This window comes from Manis pentadactyla, chromosome 10, assembly GCF_030020395.1.
Source record: "Manis pentadactyla isolate mManPen7 chromosome 10, mManPen7.hap1, whole genome shotgun sequence".
Taxonomy (NCBI): Eukaryota; Metazoa; Chordata; class Mammalia; order Pholidota; family Manidae; genus Manis; species Manis pentadactyla.
The window spans coordinates 51,388,492-51,408,515 of NC_080028.1; the positions used below are offsets into that span (position 1 = coordinate 51,388,492).

The 20,024-nt window shown below is 40.7% G+C and overlaps 1 protein-coding gene across 2 annotated transcripts in view; it reads right to left on the bottom strand.

Annotated features, from left to right (window-relative positions):
• Positions 1-16,934, bottom strand: part of LRIG3 (leucine rich repeats and immunoglobulin like domains 3) — a 44,519-nt gene extending 27,585 nt beyond the window's left edge. Inside the window, exons 1-3 of one of the 2 annotated variants that reach the window (XM_036894891.2) lie at positions 16,417-16,934; positions 10,787-10,858; positions 10,509-10,583 (exon numbers count right to left, since the gene is read on the bottom strand). In XM_036894891.2, coding sequence (XP_036750786.2) covers positions 10,509-10,583; positions 10,787-10,858; positions 16,417-16,652 — 383 coding nt within the window. In that variant the 5' untranslated portion in view covers positions 16,653-16,934. The remainder of the gene's footprint in view (positions 1-10,508; positions 10,584-10,786; positions 10,859-16,416) is intronic. The other variant, XM_036894892.2, reaches the window with a different exon arrangement.
• Positions 16,935-20,024: the final 3,090 nt, after the last annotated feature.

The window sequence follows — 20,024 nt, forward strand, 5'->3', positions numbered from 1 at the left end:
ATTTTTTAAATGAAATATCATCCAACTTACATTTGTATAAGATATTTTAACAAAAAAATTACATAAAGAATTTCCACTTAAGATAATATTATGAACCAGAAAACATGGGCTCATTATTCTGAACCCCAAATTAATAAACAGTTTTCATACAGAGGATTATCTCTGCATGAATGCATCAGGTTAAATTATTTTATCTTCTGATATGGTTCACAGGCCAATGGAATATCACAGACACAGAACGTCTTGATTTCACCAAATATTTAACATGTCCTTGTGAATAAGACATAGAAAATTTGGTGATGATGATAATGTAGGCAGGTGAGTTCACATCCCTTCCCTTATCTTTGTTCACAGACTGGCATGGACTTTTAGGGAAGCTGTTAGTAGCTGCTACTGGGTCTGCCTATGGCCCTCGTGCTGTTGACATCTGTATCAACATGGACAGAGAAGTGAATAATCAAGTGCAAATGCCACAAACTACAATATAACTCATCTTTTAGCTGAATCACGATCCAAAACCTTTCAATGTACTAATGTGATGGTCTAGAATCAACTAGAGAAATTAAGTTGGGCTAAGTATTTTGAATTTTTTAATCAATCATTTAACAAGGCCTATTTGAAAGCAGTTCTTACAAAAATAACAGTAGACTTTGGGATCTTAGTTGACCACAGCTCTGTTTATGCCAATAATACAACATTGTATTGTTGTCATTGAAATACTGATACAACTTTAAGCTTCATCCATGTCTAGTATTCTGGTCAAGACAGATGGTCCCACCATACCCTGTATTAGACATTTCAAACATCTTGTTCTGGGCACCACATTTTACAGTGTCATGCTAGACAGGGTGTGTAGGCAAAGGACTTTAAGAGTCTGGGCCTGCACTGTTCAGGGCAATGCCACTGCCCAAGTGTGGCTATATTTAAATTAAATGCAATTAAAATTAAACTCCTCAGCCATAGTAGCCACATTTCAAGTACTCAATATCTGTATGTCTACTGACTATCACAGTAGATAGCAAAGATCTACATCCCATGCCATACAGGAAATGGGAATTGCAATTTGAGCCAGAAGAAGAGAAAGCTCTAAAAAAAAAAACCTTATATTTTAAGACTTCTAAGTATTATGCAGAAAATAGAACAAAGTTATTCTCCTCAATCCACAGAACTAGGACAATAGATAGAAAGAAGTTGCAGAATGGCAGAGATCAGTTTAACAAATAAAAAGTCCTGGCAAGCAGAACTATTCACAATGGAAAGGCTCTTCACCAAGAAGTAGGCTTTTGTCCCAAGAAGGAAGGAAGGAAGAAAGTGATTAAGGGGAGGTGGGATAATCTCTTTTCCAGCGATTTCTCTATTAGGAGAAATGTCTCTTCCAGTTCTAAATTACTAGGATTGCATGCAGACATTCAAAACTAATAAATAATAGGTTTGACCAGTTATATGATATAGCAAACTGCATCTAATCCCCTCACCTTTCTTGACTTAAGTGGGGGATGGTGGTGAGGAAGGAAAAGCAAAAAGAACAAGATGAGGAGGGTAAGAGGGAGGGGATTCATACAATCAGTTAGCTATTTTCTTGTCTGTACACATCCATTCATCTTTAGAGAGCACTGTCCTCTGCTCCTAGGCCAATGCCATGCACAGGATTACACGGCAATCAGTGACTAGGTTCAAAAAGCACCTATTTTTCTAAAAAAGGTGCTCATTTGGATTCTACTTGTTTGTTATGAAAACATTTTAAACTGCTCATGTGGAGCAAAACTGGCAGTCCAAGAACACACACCAAGTACCTGTATGGTACTTGTGGCCTAAGTATTACCTTAATGTTTAATTTGCCTTTGACCTCAGTCTAGAGACTGCTATAGCTAAAGCTTCACAGAGAGGGAGGGAGCCAGCCAGGTGGTCATAACTGCTAGAAAGGAGTCAATGGTATTTGTAATTGCCCTTCTTTCATGTTTTGACTTAAGCATTAAGCAACTTTCAGCCAAAGAAAGAAGGGTGGTACTGGCTAGAACCCTATTTCATTGTTTTGGTCTTACTCAGCTAGAGCCCTGAGCCTCTGTCTACGGAAGATGGTAGAGATACTAAAATAAGGAAGCGGAGGAAAAGTAACTAGGCCAGGATAGAGACACATGTTGAATCTTGCTACCCTATCATGAGAAGCAACTGGCTTTACCTTTGTTTTGTCTGTCTTGGCAGCGCAAGCCTCATTCAGCATAAAGTCTCTGGCAGAAGTTACACTTGACAATTCAAAGCAACAATCAAAGTAGCCGGCAGGAAGATAGGGCAGGGATGAGAACATAGGTTCAGGAAAATCACTGGGAAATGGGAGTTTTTGTGGCAAGTCATACTGGAAAGTCAAGTTCAAGAGACTGGGGGTCAATCTTATGGGCTCCAAGAACCACCACTGAAGAAGGTTGCCCGGAGGGTCACTACACCAAATCTAAGAATGTTACCTTAGAAAAACCTAGCTTCATTAATGAAAGCAATTTTAGGTATGTATGAAAAGGCAGGAATAAAAGAGGTAAACTGAATACCTTATTCTATAATTAACTGTATATATTAATTTGGACTGGGCCTTTGACCATTCATCTAACAAGTACTGAGTGTCTGCTATGTGCCAGGTACTGAGCTACAAGCTAGGGTTACAATGGGCATGAAGATAAACATGATCTCGGCTTTTATCAAGATTCATTCTGGTGGGGAAATGGACATTAAAGAATCACAAATATAGAACTGAAAAATATGATTGCATATATGATAATAAAGTAGACATTGATAATAAAGGAGATATGAAAATGTATAAGGGGAGACCTAAGTCTGACTTAGCAAAAGTTGGGGGAAGGTGAGTATTCTGGGCAGAGGGAAAAGCATTTACTAAGAGGTCTGGGCAGGAACAAGCTGGCATATTCTTGGAAGTGAGGAGCAACTCAAGAGGAGGATTCAGGTTGTGCAGAACACTCTATGTCTTGAGAAGGATTTTGCTCTTGATCTAAGAGCAATGGGAAATTCCCAAAGTGTTTAAAGAGCTGGGACATGATCACAAATTTATGTTTTGAATACAGGCATTCGAAATTGAGAATTCAAAAACCTAGCAAACTTGTATTCTGGGAACCAGTTTATGATTAAATGTGAAGATAAACATAGAGAGTCTCACAAATACAGTTCTGTGTATTGTATATTTTATGTGCAAATCACATATAAACATTTTAAAACCCAATAAAAGAATACAATTTATTATATTAAGATGTTTATGTGTTTATTTTGTAAGACCTGAGCTTCGTGTGACCTTATTTCAATTAAACACAACATTTGGCTTATTTGTGGTAGGGAAGATTGCAGCTCTCTAATGCAATATCCTTGACATATGAAGACACATCAGTAAATCCATTCATCCACATCAATAAAGCCCACATTTTGGGATGAATTTTTCAGGTAAGGTGGTCAAATTCCATGAGCTCATCTACACCCAGATGTGGATAAAGATGGGATACAGTGTGTGTCCACTTACCAGAAAAAAGCTCCCCGATTCCCCAAAAACTGAAGCTATAATTTTGGCTAAAGTTTCTCCCCAACTTCCTTAATCACTATGACAAACTGGTGACCTCTTTTCAAATACTGACTTATGTAGGCTTTGGCTAAAAACTAACAATGATTTCAGCTTCCCTGAATAGTTATAAAATTACTTAATTATATCTTCACTTCAAAATGTATATACAATACTTGTCCTTCCCTATATGCAACTTTAGCTCTGAGCTGTGAACTCAGAGACATACTGAAAGCATCAGTATATTTTAAAATTTATAAATGAGTTTGATTAATTATTTAAATAAATTCTGTGACATGCAATCAAGCAGTGGTCTCTTAAATCGCCATCTCCTAACTGACCTTTTTATTAGTCTGATTTTGGGAAAGTAAAGAGAAAAGTGTGCTTATGGATGAAATTCCCACCTGGGTTCAATTTACAGATAACAGAATACTGTGGATCTGATTTCTAATCACTAGTTCAACTCTACACTCGTCATCACACACAAGTCTATACTCATATGTCACCTCCCCCCTGCCCCATGGCCAATTTCCTTTTGTGGGAAAAAGAGATGTGGTCCTAACATAAGTGGGGCTCAGATCACAGAACAGTTCTAAGGATGGATGGAGAGACAACAGGTTCTTGGCAAGTCATAACTGATAATTATCAAAGTCACATTATTTGTCTATATGGCACTTCATTTTGAAAATGAACATTGCTTAACAGCTGCCTGAAAAAAAGAGGATTCTGTGTTTAATTGAAACTGAGTCATTTCTTTACGCTGCATATAAAGTGTAATTTACTCTCCTTATCTGTAAAACACCTAAGCTGATCACTGCGAACTTACTCAAGTCTCCTTCCTTCTACAGACCTCGCACTACACACACTGAAGCTACAACCATGCCCTGCACTGGGATGGCCACAAGCACATCTCCTCCCTCCGGGCATCACCCTACGTGGAAGTCTCCTCATTGTCTTCTCCTGTTATTCGTTATCCAAGCCTGTTGAGGACAGGGGCCAAGTCCTATTTTTATTTCTTCCCCAGCACCTAGCACATAGTGGGTGCTATTGGACACCTTAAACAGTTCAAAATTGCTTTATAATGTTGTTAGTAACATTACAAGCCCTCAGGCTAGTATCGTTTTTCAGTTACTAATTATAATTGAGTGCTCACCAATTTTTTTTTTTTAACTATGTGAAAGGAGTGAAAGGTTTCCTGAAAAATCAGCCCCAATGCAAAGTTCTTTCTCTCTCCATCATCTACTGCTACCAGGAAAGCATTTCTAAATCCTGCCTTTGCCTCAGAGCCTCCTGTTCAAGAATCCTTTCTGGCTTGATGTGAGTGTCATGGCAGCAGCTGCTGCCGCTCACACTTTTCAGAGCCCTTTCATGTGCGTTATGCCACTTGATCCTTTACCGGAACCGTGTGAGACAGATGGGCAGACATCTACAGATAAATAAAGAAGAGTTAATTAACTCTGCCTGAGGTCAGACAGGTCATTAGTGTGAGACAGGACGAAAACCTTGTGCCCCTTCCCAGCTCAGTTCTCTCCGCTATTGCTCAAGGGCCCATGATCTCTTATTTCCTCAGATATTAAATGAGAAACACCTATGCGCCAGAGACTAGACTGAGCTGCCGAGACAGGAAGCTCAGTAAGACATGAGTCCTACCTTGAAACGAGATGTGTGACAAATGCCCCTGGAGAACTACACATACAGCACTTGTGGAACTTTCAAAATGGAAGCAAAAATGAAAAGCCACCACCCTGCTTAGAATTCTACGTAACTACTGCCCATGCCACATGAACTACCACAACTCCCTGCCACCCAGGATCATTCTTGGAAGCATGTAAATCTGCTCTCAGAGCTCTGAGGGAAGGGCAGGAGGGATCTCAGTTCTCCCTGCACCCCCAGAGTGTCTCTCTTGCAGGAGGGCATATGCTGTGGAGGCGCCACATCTCAGGCAGCATCAGGCTCTACAGCCAGTGGCCGGACCTGGGGGAGAACCATCTACCACTGGTACATCGTTGAAGGTCCCTTAAGACACCAGCCAAGTATTTTCATGCAGACTTTTTCTCTCTCTCAGTAGGTCCCATAGGGCCAGTTTGCGTTCAGTGCTGGAACAGATCAATTTTGTGTTTTGCTCTTAGTTTGTATTTTTAAGTTTTAGTTCAGGACTTGATGAAGTAGTTCACAGGTATGTTGGGCAGAAAGACTATAAAAATATGTATCTGTGAAGATTAAAGTCATCCTTGGTGGGCCCAGATATTCAAACTGAGAAAGGCAAACAGGAGAGGAGGCTTTATTTCCCACAACTTTCACTTCACACTCACTCCAGGGCATGTGCTTATGGCAAGAGTAGGGAGCTGAACCCTTTCACTGCTCAAGTGACTCCTCTTGTTCTGTTTTCTTTTGTTTAATTAGTATTGCCATGACAATAACTTATTTATTGGTTTTACCACGCATACACCAAATTAAGTGACACATGGGTATGCTTTGTCTCTGCTGTAAATTTTTAGCCACTGGTATAGACTGTTTTCAGGAGATCTGTATGAATAATGCTAAGTGTATGTGGCTGCTCCATCAATATTTCTTAATTCAATTCATATACTAATTAAGCACCAACTACATGCCATGCACCTGCATTTAGTGCCAGGGAAATTAGGAGTCAGCCACACAGGCCTCAAAGTACAGTAGGAAAGAAAAATACAAACAAAATCACTTCCTTACTATGAAACAACTGGATATACAAGGCAAGATGGGCCCGGACAGGGTAGGGGAGACTTAAGGAGATGACCTCATCCCTAGGACACTGCAGGGAGACACCCCTGAGGCTCCCTTTATCACGCCCTGATCATCACCCTCCCAGTGACCCCCGCTTCGTGAACTGGCTCTTCTACCACACACACCCCTGTCTCTCCTCTGTTTTTTCTCCTGAGCACCTATCACCTTCTGACCACATTTATTTATTTCATTTTTATCTTACCTCTGTGAGGAGGTCAGTTCCATGAGGGCAGGGATTTGTTCACTGTTGACTCTCAACCTTAGAACAGTGCCCTGTGCCTGGCAGGCTCTGTAAAGGGAACTGCCAGGGCTCTACCCTTTTGTCCTCCTTTTGATTTCCTTCTCAGCAATTATCAAGAAACTGATGCTAACTTTTCTTTTAAAATTCGTTTATTTGTTTTTTTCTCACACCTCCCTAGAATGGAAGTTTCATGGTCGGAAGGAGTTTGTCTGCCTTGTTCACTGTTGTGTGCACAGCACTTAAGACAGAGCCTGGCATTGTTTGTTCAGTAAATTTTAGCTGAATGAATGATCATCATCAGGATCATTGCTCTTCCAAGGAGCACTCTGCGTATGCCACATGGTTTTACCTGTATCGTCTGTCCAAACCTCACAACAACCCTATGAGGGCAATTGTGGGCAATCACTGCTATTCTCATACAGATGAAGAAATACAGACAGCAAGACCTGGCCAAGGTACAAACCAAGCAAAGGAAAGAGCCAGCAATTCCAAGCCATCTGACTTGAGCTTTGCTTTCAATCTCTCATGGCCAGAGCTGCCCCACAGAAGGGCAGCTCCATGGCTGCTCCTGGCCTGTGCAGGGGTTTCCTTGTCACCTGCCCCACCACACCACCCTCCTGCCACCTCTGGTCCAACCTCCATCCTAACACCAGAGTGCCACCTTCGAATTGCAGAACTAATCACTATACTCTGCTTTAAATCTCTTCAATGGCTATTTACTGGTAGAGCACACGCTTGGGGGTCCCACCAACAAGTGATCAGTATTTATGATAACCACTCTCTAGAAAAAGAACAGGTAATGAAGGAAATGAATGATAGACTTGGGAGACATGGTCTATGTTGGAAATAAGAAATAATGAAAAAAGGCTTATTTGATTAAGGGAAACTGGACTCAATCAGTAATTCCAAAAATGTTCATGCAGGATTTGATCAGAATCAGCAAGGCAGATGTGTCAAAATGGATATTCCTAGGCCCCACTCAAACCCATTAACTGAAAAATCTCCATGGATAGAATCAGGAAAATGTACATTTCTAAAAAGTAATCTAGGTGCCCCTTTGACATTCTTTGACCTATTCCTTTTCAACTCTGAAACACTGAGCAAATATCTGCACACTGGGCAACACCATATAAACCATCAGTGTCATGATTAAGACACACTAGCTCTATTCAAGACCAATAACGCCTCTTTTGTTCAACAATGTTATCTAACAAGGACTTAACTGCCCTGACTCAGGTCTCAGGATTCACAAATGTCCAATGCTGGAGGAGCTCATGCCACATCACAAGGAGCCAGAGCCACCAATTCCGGTAAAGTCAGCTTACTTAAGCCAGGTCAACAGTTCTTCTACAAGGTATGTTCATTCCAAAGATTACTCCACTTCTTCCCTTAAAATACACTATCCTGCTGTGTCTAGGAAATTGAGAAAATAAAAAACGAAAACTTTGTCTTGCCCCTACCATGCTAGCTGACTTCTGAGCTAGTGTTGTGTGGCATTCAAATGTAAGCAGGTCTGTCCAGGTCTTTTACATTCAGTAAGGTCCCAGAAAAGGTCAGAGATGAGCTTTGCTAATGGGTAAGTTCAATGCTCATCCAACCATCAATCCAGGACCCTGGCATTTTACCAGGCTTCCCAAGCTTTATCAGACCTGGTCCCTAAGTGAATTCATCTCTGTATGTAGGGCATATTTTGACCCAATATTAGCTCCTGCCTCCTGCAGCTGAGAAAAGAGGAAGGCCTTACCAGGTACAATCTTCTCCACATTCAGCCTCTCTAGCGGGTGTGTGTGTGGGGGATCCCCACTGCACAGAGAAGCAACAGTATGAATACTGATGTTAAATCTTATGCCAAAGACATCTGCTGACTTTTCCTTTTCTTTCTTATGTTTTCAAATTACTTAACTTGTGCAAATTACCCAGAAAAATGTTCTCATCTACAAAATTTAAAAAAAGAAAAAAGCTTGATAGAATAAAAGTCAGATAGTCCTGAGAAATGCTTTGAAAAATACATGACTTAACTGTTTCTAATCTGAGCCATGTAGTGTGGTTAATAATTTCTTTTGGAATTTCAGAAATATGTTTAATGATTTTTATTTCTGATTATTTTCAAGTGCTTCTATACAAAAAGAAATGCTCTACCCTACACAAGACAGAAATTAACAGTGCTTTACAAGCAATGGTTGTATATTGTAGTACCCAAAGAAGCCTACAGGAGAAAACACGTTTGCAGAAGAAAGCCATAGAAGTAAACATTTAATATATTTCATAGGTATAAAAACAAATTTTTCACTATCCACATTGAACTAGCAGGTCCTTCACATGAATTATTCTTTGCAGATTTTATATACTCTAGGTAATAAATATGATCTATCATTATGTAAGATGAATGAAGTAATCCCTGGTTTATATACCCACTACAACAAATTAAGAGGCAAGCAAGTGAGATTATTCAAATTCAGTGTAGATTATTTAGCACTCACTAAAGTGAAACACAAAAATACAGAGAAGAGTTCAAATTTCGAAGGTTTCTTACTTTTCACATTTCATTTCAGTTTTCTAATTACAAATTATAATTTTAAAGTATAAAATCAGTAAATTATTTGTTTCTGCTTTCCTTACAATTTCTTACACTTTCAACTCTACATCATATCATAGGGAGAAGTGCTTTCCCCACCTCACTCAGATCCCAAAACTCCACTGCAGACCTCTGAGCCATGAAGCATGCAATGACCCTCAAAACACTCCTGAACATGCTGACATCATCTGCCAACACACAGGGAAAGGGTAGCAGCACAAAGCATTCCCTGGGATTTCAAAGGGCCTCACTGGTCAAATGAGCACAGCTAAATATGTTTAAGATACTAAAATCAGCACTCCATTTAGACTCCAGAATTGTAAGCAACTGTGGAAAAACTAAGAAAACAGGTATTAATGCTAGCATAAATTGTTGTCTAAATTCAGAGTTTATTTGTCAAATACCAACTGCTTTTTCTTTCATTCCTTTCTGTTTCTGATCTTTGGAAAAACCACACTAGTATCAAATGTCACTTAGTCTTATTCAAACAGAGGAAAGCAGACACAGAGGCTACACCCGTGACTTAGCTGACCTGGGCCCTCAGTAAAAACCAACCTCCTCTATAAATCACCAGATGTAAGCAATTGGATAGTGATCACTTTAATTAATTGAACAGCTTTCCTGAAATTTACTGTATAATTTCAACTCTCCCAACACCTTTCCCAGAAGCAACTAATAACGGTGGTTTTTTTCTTGTTTAAAGGAGGAAAACATCTTTAACTTCAGTGGCTTAAATATATTCTTTAATTGTTCAAGATTAAGGTGGTAAACTACTCAATTTTAGAAATTAAGCAATGCACCTTTTAATTGTTACCTTAAATGCTGAAAGTCAAAATTATTCCACATCTCCACTGCATAAATATAAACATGTTGTCTGTCCAATACAGAAAGCTTAACACAATTTTATTTGAAAATTCTTATTTGCAAAATAACATGCAGTGGTATTTTTAACTTCAATCTAACACTTAATAGAGGGTATTCCAATGTCTTCTTACCAACTCCCATTTCTCCACACTAAACTCTGATCATTCTCCACTAGGGACCATGTAATACCTAATTCGTAGATCCCGTCAACCATTGAGTAGTACTAGAATTAAAGTCCTAGCCTTTCGAACAATCAAATACACATCTCTGTGGGGTGAAGTCAGCTTTTCTGAATCTTGGAGACCTTTTCAGCAATGAGTGTGAAGTGTAAGGTGTGTTGTTATGACCATACTTAAAATTTAGGAGAGAAAGACAGAAAGGCTGGAAGACAAGTCAACTAATTTAAAGAACACTTCTCAACTAACCACTGAAGGAAGTCTTCTTATTTTGCTTGTATGATCTGTAGCCCATATGCAACTGCTACCCATGGTTCCTGCAAACATACATTTACTTACAAGGAAAGAAGTGAAATATTTGTCGAGACTGGCCCTAGATTTGGGATGGTCTCCAATTCATTGTTGTTCAGTTTCCTACAGATGCCCAAAAAAGAAGAAAAAACTGCTTATTAGGAATTCTGTAATTCATAAAGGTGAAGCTTCATAAAATAATTTAAAGATACCTCCCAAGTTAAAAGTTTTAAATGATTTACTGTAATCCAAATGTTCTTTAGTTAAACAGTATGATGGGTAGTCTATTTTACTCAAACCTCGAACAGAAAACAACAAAGACTCACACTTCTCGAAGGCTCTGAAGGTGGCTCATGGAACTTGCCTTGATGAAAGACAATCTGTTGTGACTTAAGTCCCTATGATAAAACAAAAATAAAATAAGCAGTTTCAAACACCCAGTAGTGCTTAATGATGTGCAAGACAGAGTGGATTTATGAAATATCTCTATCAACATTAGTGACAACAGAAGAAATAATTGGTCTACCATGTCCATAAATTAGATGGCAACCAAAATGCCAAACTCAAAAACACAAATTCTGAGGACAAAAATTAGTTAAGGAGGCTGGCAGTTTCAAATAAGTCCACAAAAGTTTTAGGAGATGTTTTTTGGCACAGGGTGAACAGATCTTTTGTGAACCGGTTGTTTTGCTTCACCCTCCCCATCTCCTACCATCTCCTCACTTCCAACTTGATACGATGAAGTCATGGCTTGTGAAAAGTGGCTAATTAGGCAGGTTGCTAAAATGCAAACCTCTAAAGAAACCTATTTATTAGCATAAAATTAAGCATCAATGTTCTTATGACAGTTAAACAAAACATACTGATTTTCATACATATTTGTTTCTCTTGGTTAAGGTACCAAATTACTAAGGCCCCAGGTATCTATGTGTGTATGTGTGCACATGTGTTGAGAGTGTAGAAAATAACTAAACCCAATTTTCTCAAATCTCAGTAGCTGATAATATAATGTATACTTTAAACTACATCAACCACTTAAAAAGCAGACTACAGAAACCTGTGACCAGATTTCTTCTCAACCATTAAAATAAATCTTAGAAGACTCAATCTACTTAGAAACAATTTCCACAGGACATTTCTTAAAAAAGCAAAACAAAACTCTGGCATATGCAATATTCTAGCCTAGGACATCATCTCAGCATTTAAAGTTCAAAATATGAAACAAAATCTGGCAAATATTTGGTTATATTCCCTTTATATGTCAAGGCACTGAATATGTGCCTTCACACGGTATAATGAAAATGAAATGCCTGAACAGCTACTGAAAGTCAGGCTGGCAAACAGTATGGCTTAAAGCTCTCCCACTGAAAGAGGTTTACCAACCCTTACTAAATCAATTTTTTCAGTGTTAAAAATGAAGATTTTTAAATAACCAAAGTTTTAGATAATCAAACTTGATTGGAGAAAAGCATACACCAAAAAATAAAGGGCAGAAAAACCATATCCAGAGAAGCACAGTGTTACTTGGTGAACACCTATTGGTTAACAATTAGAAATCAGAGAGCCTTTCAGTCTTTCCATTTTTGTTTTGAGAGTAAACCTGGATTCCTCTATTTCACCTAAAAAAATCTGCAAAGGTTTTATTTGAAACATGTTTGCCTAAGACCTACCAGACAGTAACAGACATGAGTAGATTTGTTCTGGTAGAGTTATAACATGAAAAAAAAAATCTGGCACAGTCTTTAAACTATAAAAATCCTGCAATTACAACCACTGCTGTGCATGCTCACCACGCTGGAGCCAGACACTTTCCCTCACAGCCCAGCTCACATCCATCTGGAGTTCATCAAGGAAACCGTGAGCCGAACAACTCATGTTAGGATTCAAACAAAACCTGTGTACTTTTAGCACCACAGACAGTCAGAGATTTCCCACAGGGTTTAAAAAAAACAACCAAGGAAAAGTGTCCTTCACCTGGGAGGTAGTCTGAATCTACAGAAAGTTTCATTTGGACTCGCTTAACTAAAGAACATTGAACCAGTATAAAACTGCATTCCCCATTGTTTCAAGTTTTAAAAGGAAAGGGGGAACCAATCTGGCATTTACATTTAATACAGGTGGTTTTCCTTTTAATTAGAAAAACTAAACCCACACACATCACTTCATTTCAAGGATTATTCCACAGGACAAACCTGTGAGAAAGGAGAGATTGGGTGGTGAACTTTTTTTCCACTAATGATGGGATGAAATCTCCAACAAAAGACCTTTAAACTGAGAAATGGCCTTCAGAGGACAGTGCACATGCTGGGGGCCACTCATTTCTAATTCAGAAGCAGGAGCTAGCAACCTTAAAATTTTCAGTTATTACAACACACTTCCATTCCTGAGCTTTGTGTACAATTAAAACCACATTATGCGTGGGAGAAAAAAAAAATCACCTAGCTGCCTTTTACTACTAAATACTTAAAAGCCATGAAATTTTAATGAACCTAAATTTAGATTTAAAACAGTTTGTTTCAGGAATAATTACTTTCTGGTTAAAGGATGTCACATTTTCTTAAATTTTCCTTATATTGTTTTTATGGCTAGACCATTAAAAACAAATTCAAATTATACAATTTCGATGTTTTCTTAAACCCAGAAGAGCATTCAATAAACAACACAGAATCTTCATTTTTAGAGTTTCATTAATGAACATCCTCCCCAAGAAACCTTTCTAAAGGTTCTGCAGTGAGGTTCATAAACGGGAAGTTGGTGAGGTAGGGCGGTGTTAACTATTTACCCAGAACTCTGCTGGCCAAATACTTGAAAATCAAACTCTACATGGTAGAAGGAAGTCTTTCTTACTGTATATTAACGAGTGAATAAACATCTATGTAAATAATTAATTTACAACACTTGGTTCCAGCTATCATTTTCTTCCTTTCAGCATTTGAAAATCTGACTTCCAACTCTAAATTTTAAAATGCAAATCCAGCAAAGCTCCTTAATCAATCCCACTGGGGCCTGCAGAGCTGCTAATTCAGCAAAAATCTGGAAAGCTGAAAAACAAAAAGCCAGGCTGTAGCTGTTTTAAGACACTGATCCAAAGTGACTCATAAATCAGCCTGCTATGTTCAAGTTTTAGTCTGGAAAATATAGAAAAACAGCTGTGAAAACCATAAGGACCATTACCCCTACCCCAAACCCAATTCTGGTACCGACAAAAGGATTTATAACAGGCGAACGCTAAAATGGCCACACCTGCAGAAAGTACCCTTCGGACTTTCTCCTGAGCCCAGCTAACTCAAACACTTCCATGCGATTAGAAATAATTTTGAGATTCCAGTGAGATTTTAATAATACTTGAAGCTCTCCTTGGCAATTGAGCAACCTTCCCCTTTTGTGACTAATAACACATTCTAACAAGCACTACTCTTTAGGTTCAGAACTGCGTTTAAGTACACACTCTGGATGAAAATGTAAGTTTGCCCTTAAAGGCAGTTGTAAGCAATGCTCCAAATAGTTACTGTTTCAAGAGCCACTTTCATTAGAGTATTAGAACTTCCTTTTTGCAGAGAGCTACGGTATTATTTCAGGGCTCAAACTATTGAACTTTTCACACATGGAATTTCTATGTCAATAAATTACAACTGAATGAAGTGGAAAAAATACACAGGTATAGGAAGATTTTTTTTTTTAATTTGCAAATTCAACAAAAGATAGCAAACTTTGAACAGTGCTTTCCTAAACTAGTCCTAAAGCAAACTTTTGCTATCTTTATTATCTAAAGAAAAGGAACATAGGGGGAAGAACGATTTGCATTTTTCCACTTATTTCTGAACTGTGCAACAGTCTACTTTAAAGTTTTTCTAATTATGTAAAATTTAAGTAGTAGCTAGCTTATGCCTCCTATTCCAAACTCCGAATAACAGAAGTTACAGCTCAATTCCCAATTCCATGTGTTTTTCTGCTTCTTTCAAAGGTAGAGAGAGGAGCCCTCTAGAGCTTTAGGCACAAACAAAAGAAACATTTACAATAAAGAATTTAGACCACATGGTTTGGTGATAACTACAAAGTTGGTTAAAAGTCACACAAGTACAAGAATGACAGAGGAGTCCAATGAGTGATCACAGTGGGGCTTCTGACAACAGACCTAGTGCTTATTTATACAAGTGGAACTTATTTTCACATACATTTAAGGAATGTGGACTTCTACTGAGACAATTTACTGCTGGCGGAAATGTAATTAAAGATTGTGCTAACCAAATAAACTGTAATTTGTTTTTAGTGTGCCACCAAATTATCTACAAAACAAAATCCTATTTAGGTCAGCTTCTTTTAAGACAACGTTTAAATAGGTATCAAACCCCTCTTGGTTTAACTCTATTTCGAACTAAAAGTAGTACTTTTTTTAAACATCCAAATTCACACACAAAAAATATACTGTACACTGGCAAGATCCAATAGGCCACTTGACATTGAGAAACTACTGAATATAAGTTAAACTTGGTGAATGATCCAAGCATTTCTAAACATACCCCAGGAAGCACTATATTAATTTTCTCTTTCTCATCCCTCTATTATTCATAGGTGTTCACCTCCAATTATTCAAGTGTCGGTTTCCATATGTTGTCAATAGAGCCATTCACATTTCATGAATAAGGCAGCGTGACCTCCACAAGAGGCAATTGAACAGAATTAGCCACAACTAATTGAAAGTCTTCCTGCTTTAGCTTAAAGCCCTTATCTCCTTCAATTGTAATAAAAACCACTACATAAGACTTCCCATTATAAGAGATTAAATATCAACTGAATTCTACTTTTTATTAAACTAAGGTTTATTAACACAAAGAATAAGCTTTTGGTGGTCAACAATTCTACAATTCACAAATAAAGATTCTGATGAGCACAATGACTTACAAATACAATTCCTTAAACTATCTTCACCAAACTTCCTACTAGTATTATTAGGACGTTAGGATATAGACTACTACAATTGTTTTAAGAACTTAGCATTTCTACTGCAATTCTGGTAGGCCCAAATCTAAAGATTGAGGATGGACTGCCCTTTCTTTCTTTTAAACATAACTTAAAAAAAAAAAAAGTTTTGATTGTTTACATTTTCACGAGTCTCCAATTTTAGGAAAACTAGGGCTGAGAGAGAATTAGAGATGACATTTAGAAAGAATCAGCCTTTCCAACTGAACTAGATTTTCTTCCTTGTTCTTCCACGCAGTTGGCAGTGATTTCAGGTTTTCAGACTTAACAGCTAACGTCCAAAAACTTACGTAACAGCACCCAGCCGCTCTCTCCTCAACTATCCGGACGTGCTGAGAAGCCACAGAAATCACGACTATGGTACTGAAAACTATAGTTTTTCCCTTCCTCATCTACTGCTAAGTCTTACCAACTTCTTAACGGAACGAAGATGGGTTACAATTTGGTGGAGGAAGGGGATTTATGGAGTTTCCTAGTGAGAAATTAAGCGCAAGAGGAAGAACAGAGGGGTGTCTGCTACGTACTGAACAGTGGCCGAACTGTGTGGAGGGGGCTTCCCAAGGGAAAGGTGCGCGTTCAGTTACTGGTGGGGAACTGGAAAAGGGCCTGAACCAGGTCGCAGCTAGAGTGGAGCCCCAGGATCATATACACTCGGGAGAAATGCAGACTCCGGTAACACGCAGGTGGCCACTTCTCCCACCCTGGCCGGGCAGGGGCGCGCGTTTGAACCCGGGGGCGAGCTCGAGGCGCACAACTCTGCCTCCGCCCGCAGGAGCTGTCAGCGGCTGCTCCCTTCGCCCACCTGCGGCCCGGCAGGCTCGCCAAAGGCCCACCTGGGCGGCCCGCGAGGCACCGCAGGAGGGAGACTGAGGCCCAGACCTCTCCTTTCCGTCCCCCCAGAGCGCCGCTCGAGGCGTGGGCCAGGGGAGCGGTCCCGGACACAGCGCTGCGCACCCAGCGCCCGGAGAATACTCACAGCCGAGCGACCCAGGGCGGGAGCGGCTCCGGCAGGCGCGCCAGCCTCTGGCGACTACAGTCCAGGAGGCCGCCGAGGCAGCGGCAGGGAGCGGGGCACAGGCGCTCGGCGGCGCCCCCGGGAGGCTGCCCCCGAGCCCCGCGGCCGCCGCCCTCGGCCCGGCCCGTGCGCCCCAGTGCCGCACACAGCAGCAGCCCCAGCGCCGCGACGGGCGCGCGGAGCCTCGGCGCGCCCATCGCGGTCCTGCGGCCTTAGGCTCGGTGGCCGGCGCGCGTTCGGCCCGGCACGAACTTCAGCCCAGAGCGGCCGCCCGTGCACTCCTCTCGCGAGCCCGGGTAAGCGCCTTTATTCTAACCCCTGCCGCCCCGGAGCAGCGAAGGTAGACACAGTGCGCAGCAGAGCGGCAGCACCCGCAGCGGCGTGTGGAACCCGGCGCAGCCCGCAGCAGAAACTTTCGCGCCCTCCCCGCGGCGCTGCGCGAGGTCCCGGCGCGGCCGAGGCGGGAGGCGTGGCATGCGGGGCCGACGCGCGGCCATTGGCCGGGAGGCCGGCGCTGCGCCCACGTGACCGCAGCCGGGTTCCAGCCCCCGCGCGAGCGCGGGAGAGAGTGGAGCCGAGATTGTAGAAGGTCCAGTTGCATTTTCCAGTCCCTAGGGCCAGAAGTCTCCACTACGTCCTGGGAAACGGATCAGAGGAGCTGAAGAGAAAGAGGGAGTGAGTTAACAAGTGAGCCGATTAGGCCAGCTCTTGGAGCTGGACGTATTTTGGGGATCTTAACGGGAGTAAAGTTCGCTCCGTCAGGGAACCTTTCAATTCTAAATTTAAAAAAAAGGTATGAATTATCCTACCATCCACAGATGAAATAAGGACCTCGATGAAAATACGGTTCTCTTAACATTAATACTGGTCAGTTTTTTTTTCCATACGTCAGCTCAAAAAATAAAAACAGTAATAAAATGTAAAAGTCGCAGTACTGGAAATGGTATATTGAGTTACAAATAGCCAGCCTCGTACACTGAATAGAGCTGGGGGGAAATGACCTAATCAATTGCGATGGCAGTCACAGACTGCAAGCACTAGCTAGGAATCATAAAAGGAGCCACAGCAATATTTTAAAGCAAAATGAAAACTAGGACCTTGGAAGACAAAACTAATACGGGCACCACGGTCCACCTGGGCTTTGAGTGATGACAAATCCCTGAAGAGATGCTATCAGGCAAGCACTTGCCTGCCTCCTCAACAGGAGCGGGGAGTTGTTGGGAATGGGGGGCAGATTCAGGCCTACAGGGCTTCCCAGTGAAGTCTGTGCCTGACTGACTCTTGCAGGTGATTGGGATCACAGGATGATGGACCTCAGAGATCATCTTTGACCATCCTCCACCTGTGGGTGAGGATATAGACCCAGAGAAAGTAACTAAAATGTTTGTGGCAAAAACTGGGGTTGAGGCTGCTTGAACTCTTCATCACTGAGTGGAAATGGCTGCTGTAAAGTTGAGACTGGAGGGCTAAGGCCCACTGATTTGCACTGTAGCAAATCACCTTGTAAGCAATCCGTTCACTGGGGGGAGAAAAGACTTAACTTAAAGGTGGAGAACATCACTTTAGATATCTTCTTTTTTCCAGCTGCCATTCCCATCAACTCCACTACCTTTTTTGATGACATACAATTAGGAAATATAACAATGGCACCTCAGTTTTGAATGAGCATTTTGCCTACTTGGGAGTGGTCAAGGCATACCACACTCATGCTATGTGTTTTCCAGCTCAGTCTCCCAAGCTATATTGCATAAGGAAAATCAGGCTAGTGCATTAGAGTTTTTAAAAAGAAGAGATATGCCATTACACACATGCCATTGTGTATATACTTGGTGACATGAGAGGGGCTTGCTGGTTGACATCACCTGTGTGGCCATGATAGTCAGAAATTGGCTACCATTTAGGGGAGGTTTGGCTTATTTCTCTTCCCATTCCCCACTCTCCTTATAGTATTTCATCTTCTGTGAATTCTATTTATACCCATATCCATATCTAGCCCAGATCTTTCTTCTAAACTCTAGACTCATATATTGAACCACCACAGGGTAAATCAGACTGGATGTTCAAATATAACGTATCTAGAATTAAATCTCACCATTGTGGCACCTTACTCCTTTTCCTCCTGAGCTCAGTATCTCAAGGAATGACACCTCCCTAAGAGCAGATGACGGCTGCCCCATAAGCCTGATTCACCTTACTGTTTCCTCATTTTCACCAGCAGCTCTATGTTCAATCAATTAGCAAGTCTTGATTAACTAGCGCCTCTCTATCTCCCTAGACGCTATGCAAACTCAGACCACCAGCATCTCGTGCTTGGACTGCCACCGCCTCTTTCTTATCTGGCACGCCAGTCCTTTCTCCACAAAGCAGATGAGTGTATCCAAAAAACTCAAATCCTAGCCTGTCACTTAAGTGCCTCATTCCTTTTGTCCTCAGGGAAAAGTTTAAATTCTTCAGTGTGAATATGCAGGCTTTATTGTGTGTGTTTGACCTCTGTTCCTGTATTTACCTCTCTAAGTTATTTTATTTAATCGTCTCCCTTTTCTTCTAGGAACTACTGACAATTCTCTTCCCATGCTGGGCTCCTAACCCTTGGCCCTCCTTCATGTGCTGGTCCCTCTGTCCAGATCACTCTCTGCCCCCCACCACCTCCACCTGGTTGATTTGCACTGCAGCTTAAGTATCCTTCTTTGGGCAAAGGCTTCCTTTAGTCCTGTTTTAACTATCCCTCCAATGCACTCCCAGCACATCCAGTATTCCCTGCAATGTTAATTGGCCATTTTCACTCTACTACTTCCCAGATAGTGCTTAGAATTTCCACGCAACCATGCATCCTGTATATCCTTTGAGGTTTTAGCAGATATGTGATGTTACTTAATTTAGTCCGATTTTTAGTATCTCAGTTTCTCCATCTGAGTATTTTTGTGTAAATTGGGTACACAATAAAAACTCTCTTACATGATTTTCATTTATCAGTTCATTGGATTAGCTGTCCCTGTCTGTTCCCTCTGTGAGGTTTGTTGACTAATGCCCAGGACTATCTGAAATCTAGAGGCTACCAGCCCTTCCATAATACACCCTTTGTGTGTTTCCACCTACCAGTCAGATGTTGATCCACAGTAGTTCCAGACTTGTTTATAGCTATACTTACACAGTTAAATTAAATATTGTGTAAACCAAATATGAGTGCAACCAGAAAGTAACTTCATTTTTATGATAATGAATTTGAAGCTTGGGAAAGATTCTTGAAAGGTAATCACTAAAACACAGTACTGTCAGATTAAATATGGGCAAGGCCACTGTAAAAACTGGGGAGAAATTATGCATCTAGGAGATTTCTTCACACAGATTGCTTTGCAAGCGTCTTTAAATTCTTGTTCCACATTAAAGTAATCATCATTGGGAATCAATTAGCAGAGGATGTTTTATGGGTGTGGCTTATGCTGACTTGAAACTTCACAGGGTTGTTGACAGAGCAAAGTATGTCGACATGGAAAGGATGTAGCACACATTAAATATGGCTGTTCTCCCTCTCAGTGTATTTTGAACCATGCAGTCAATAGAAAAAGGAA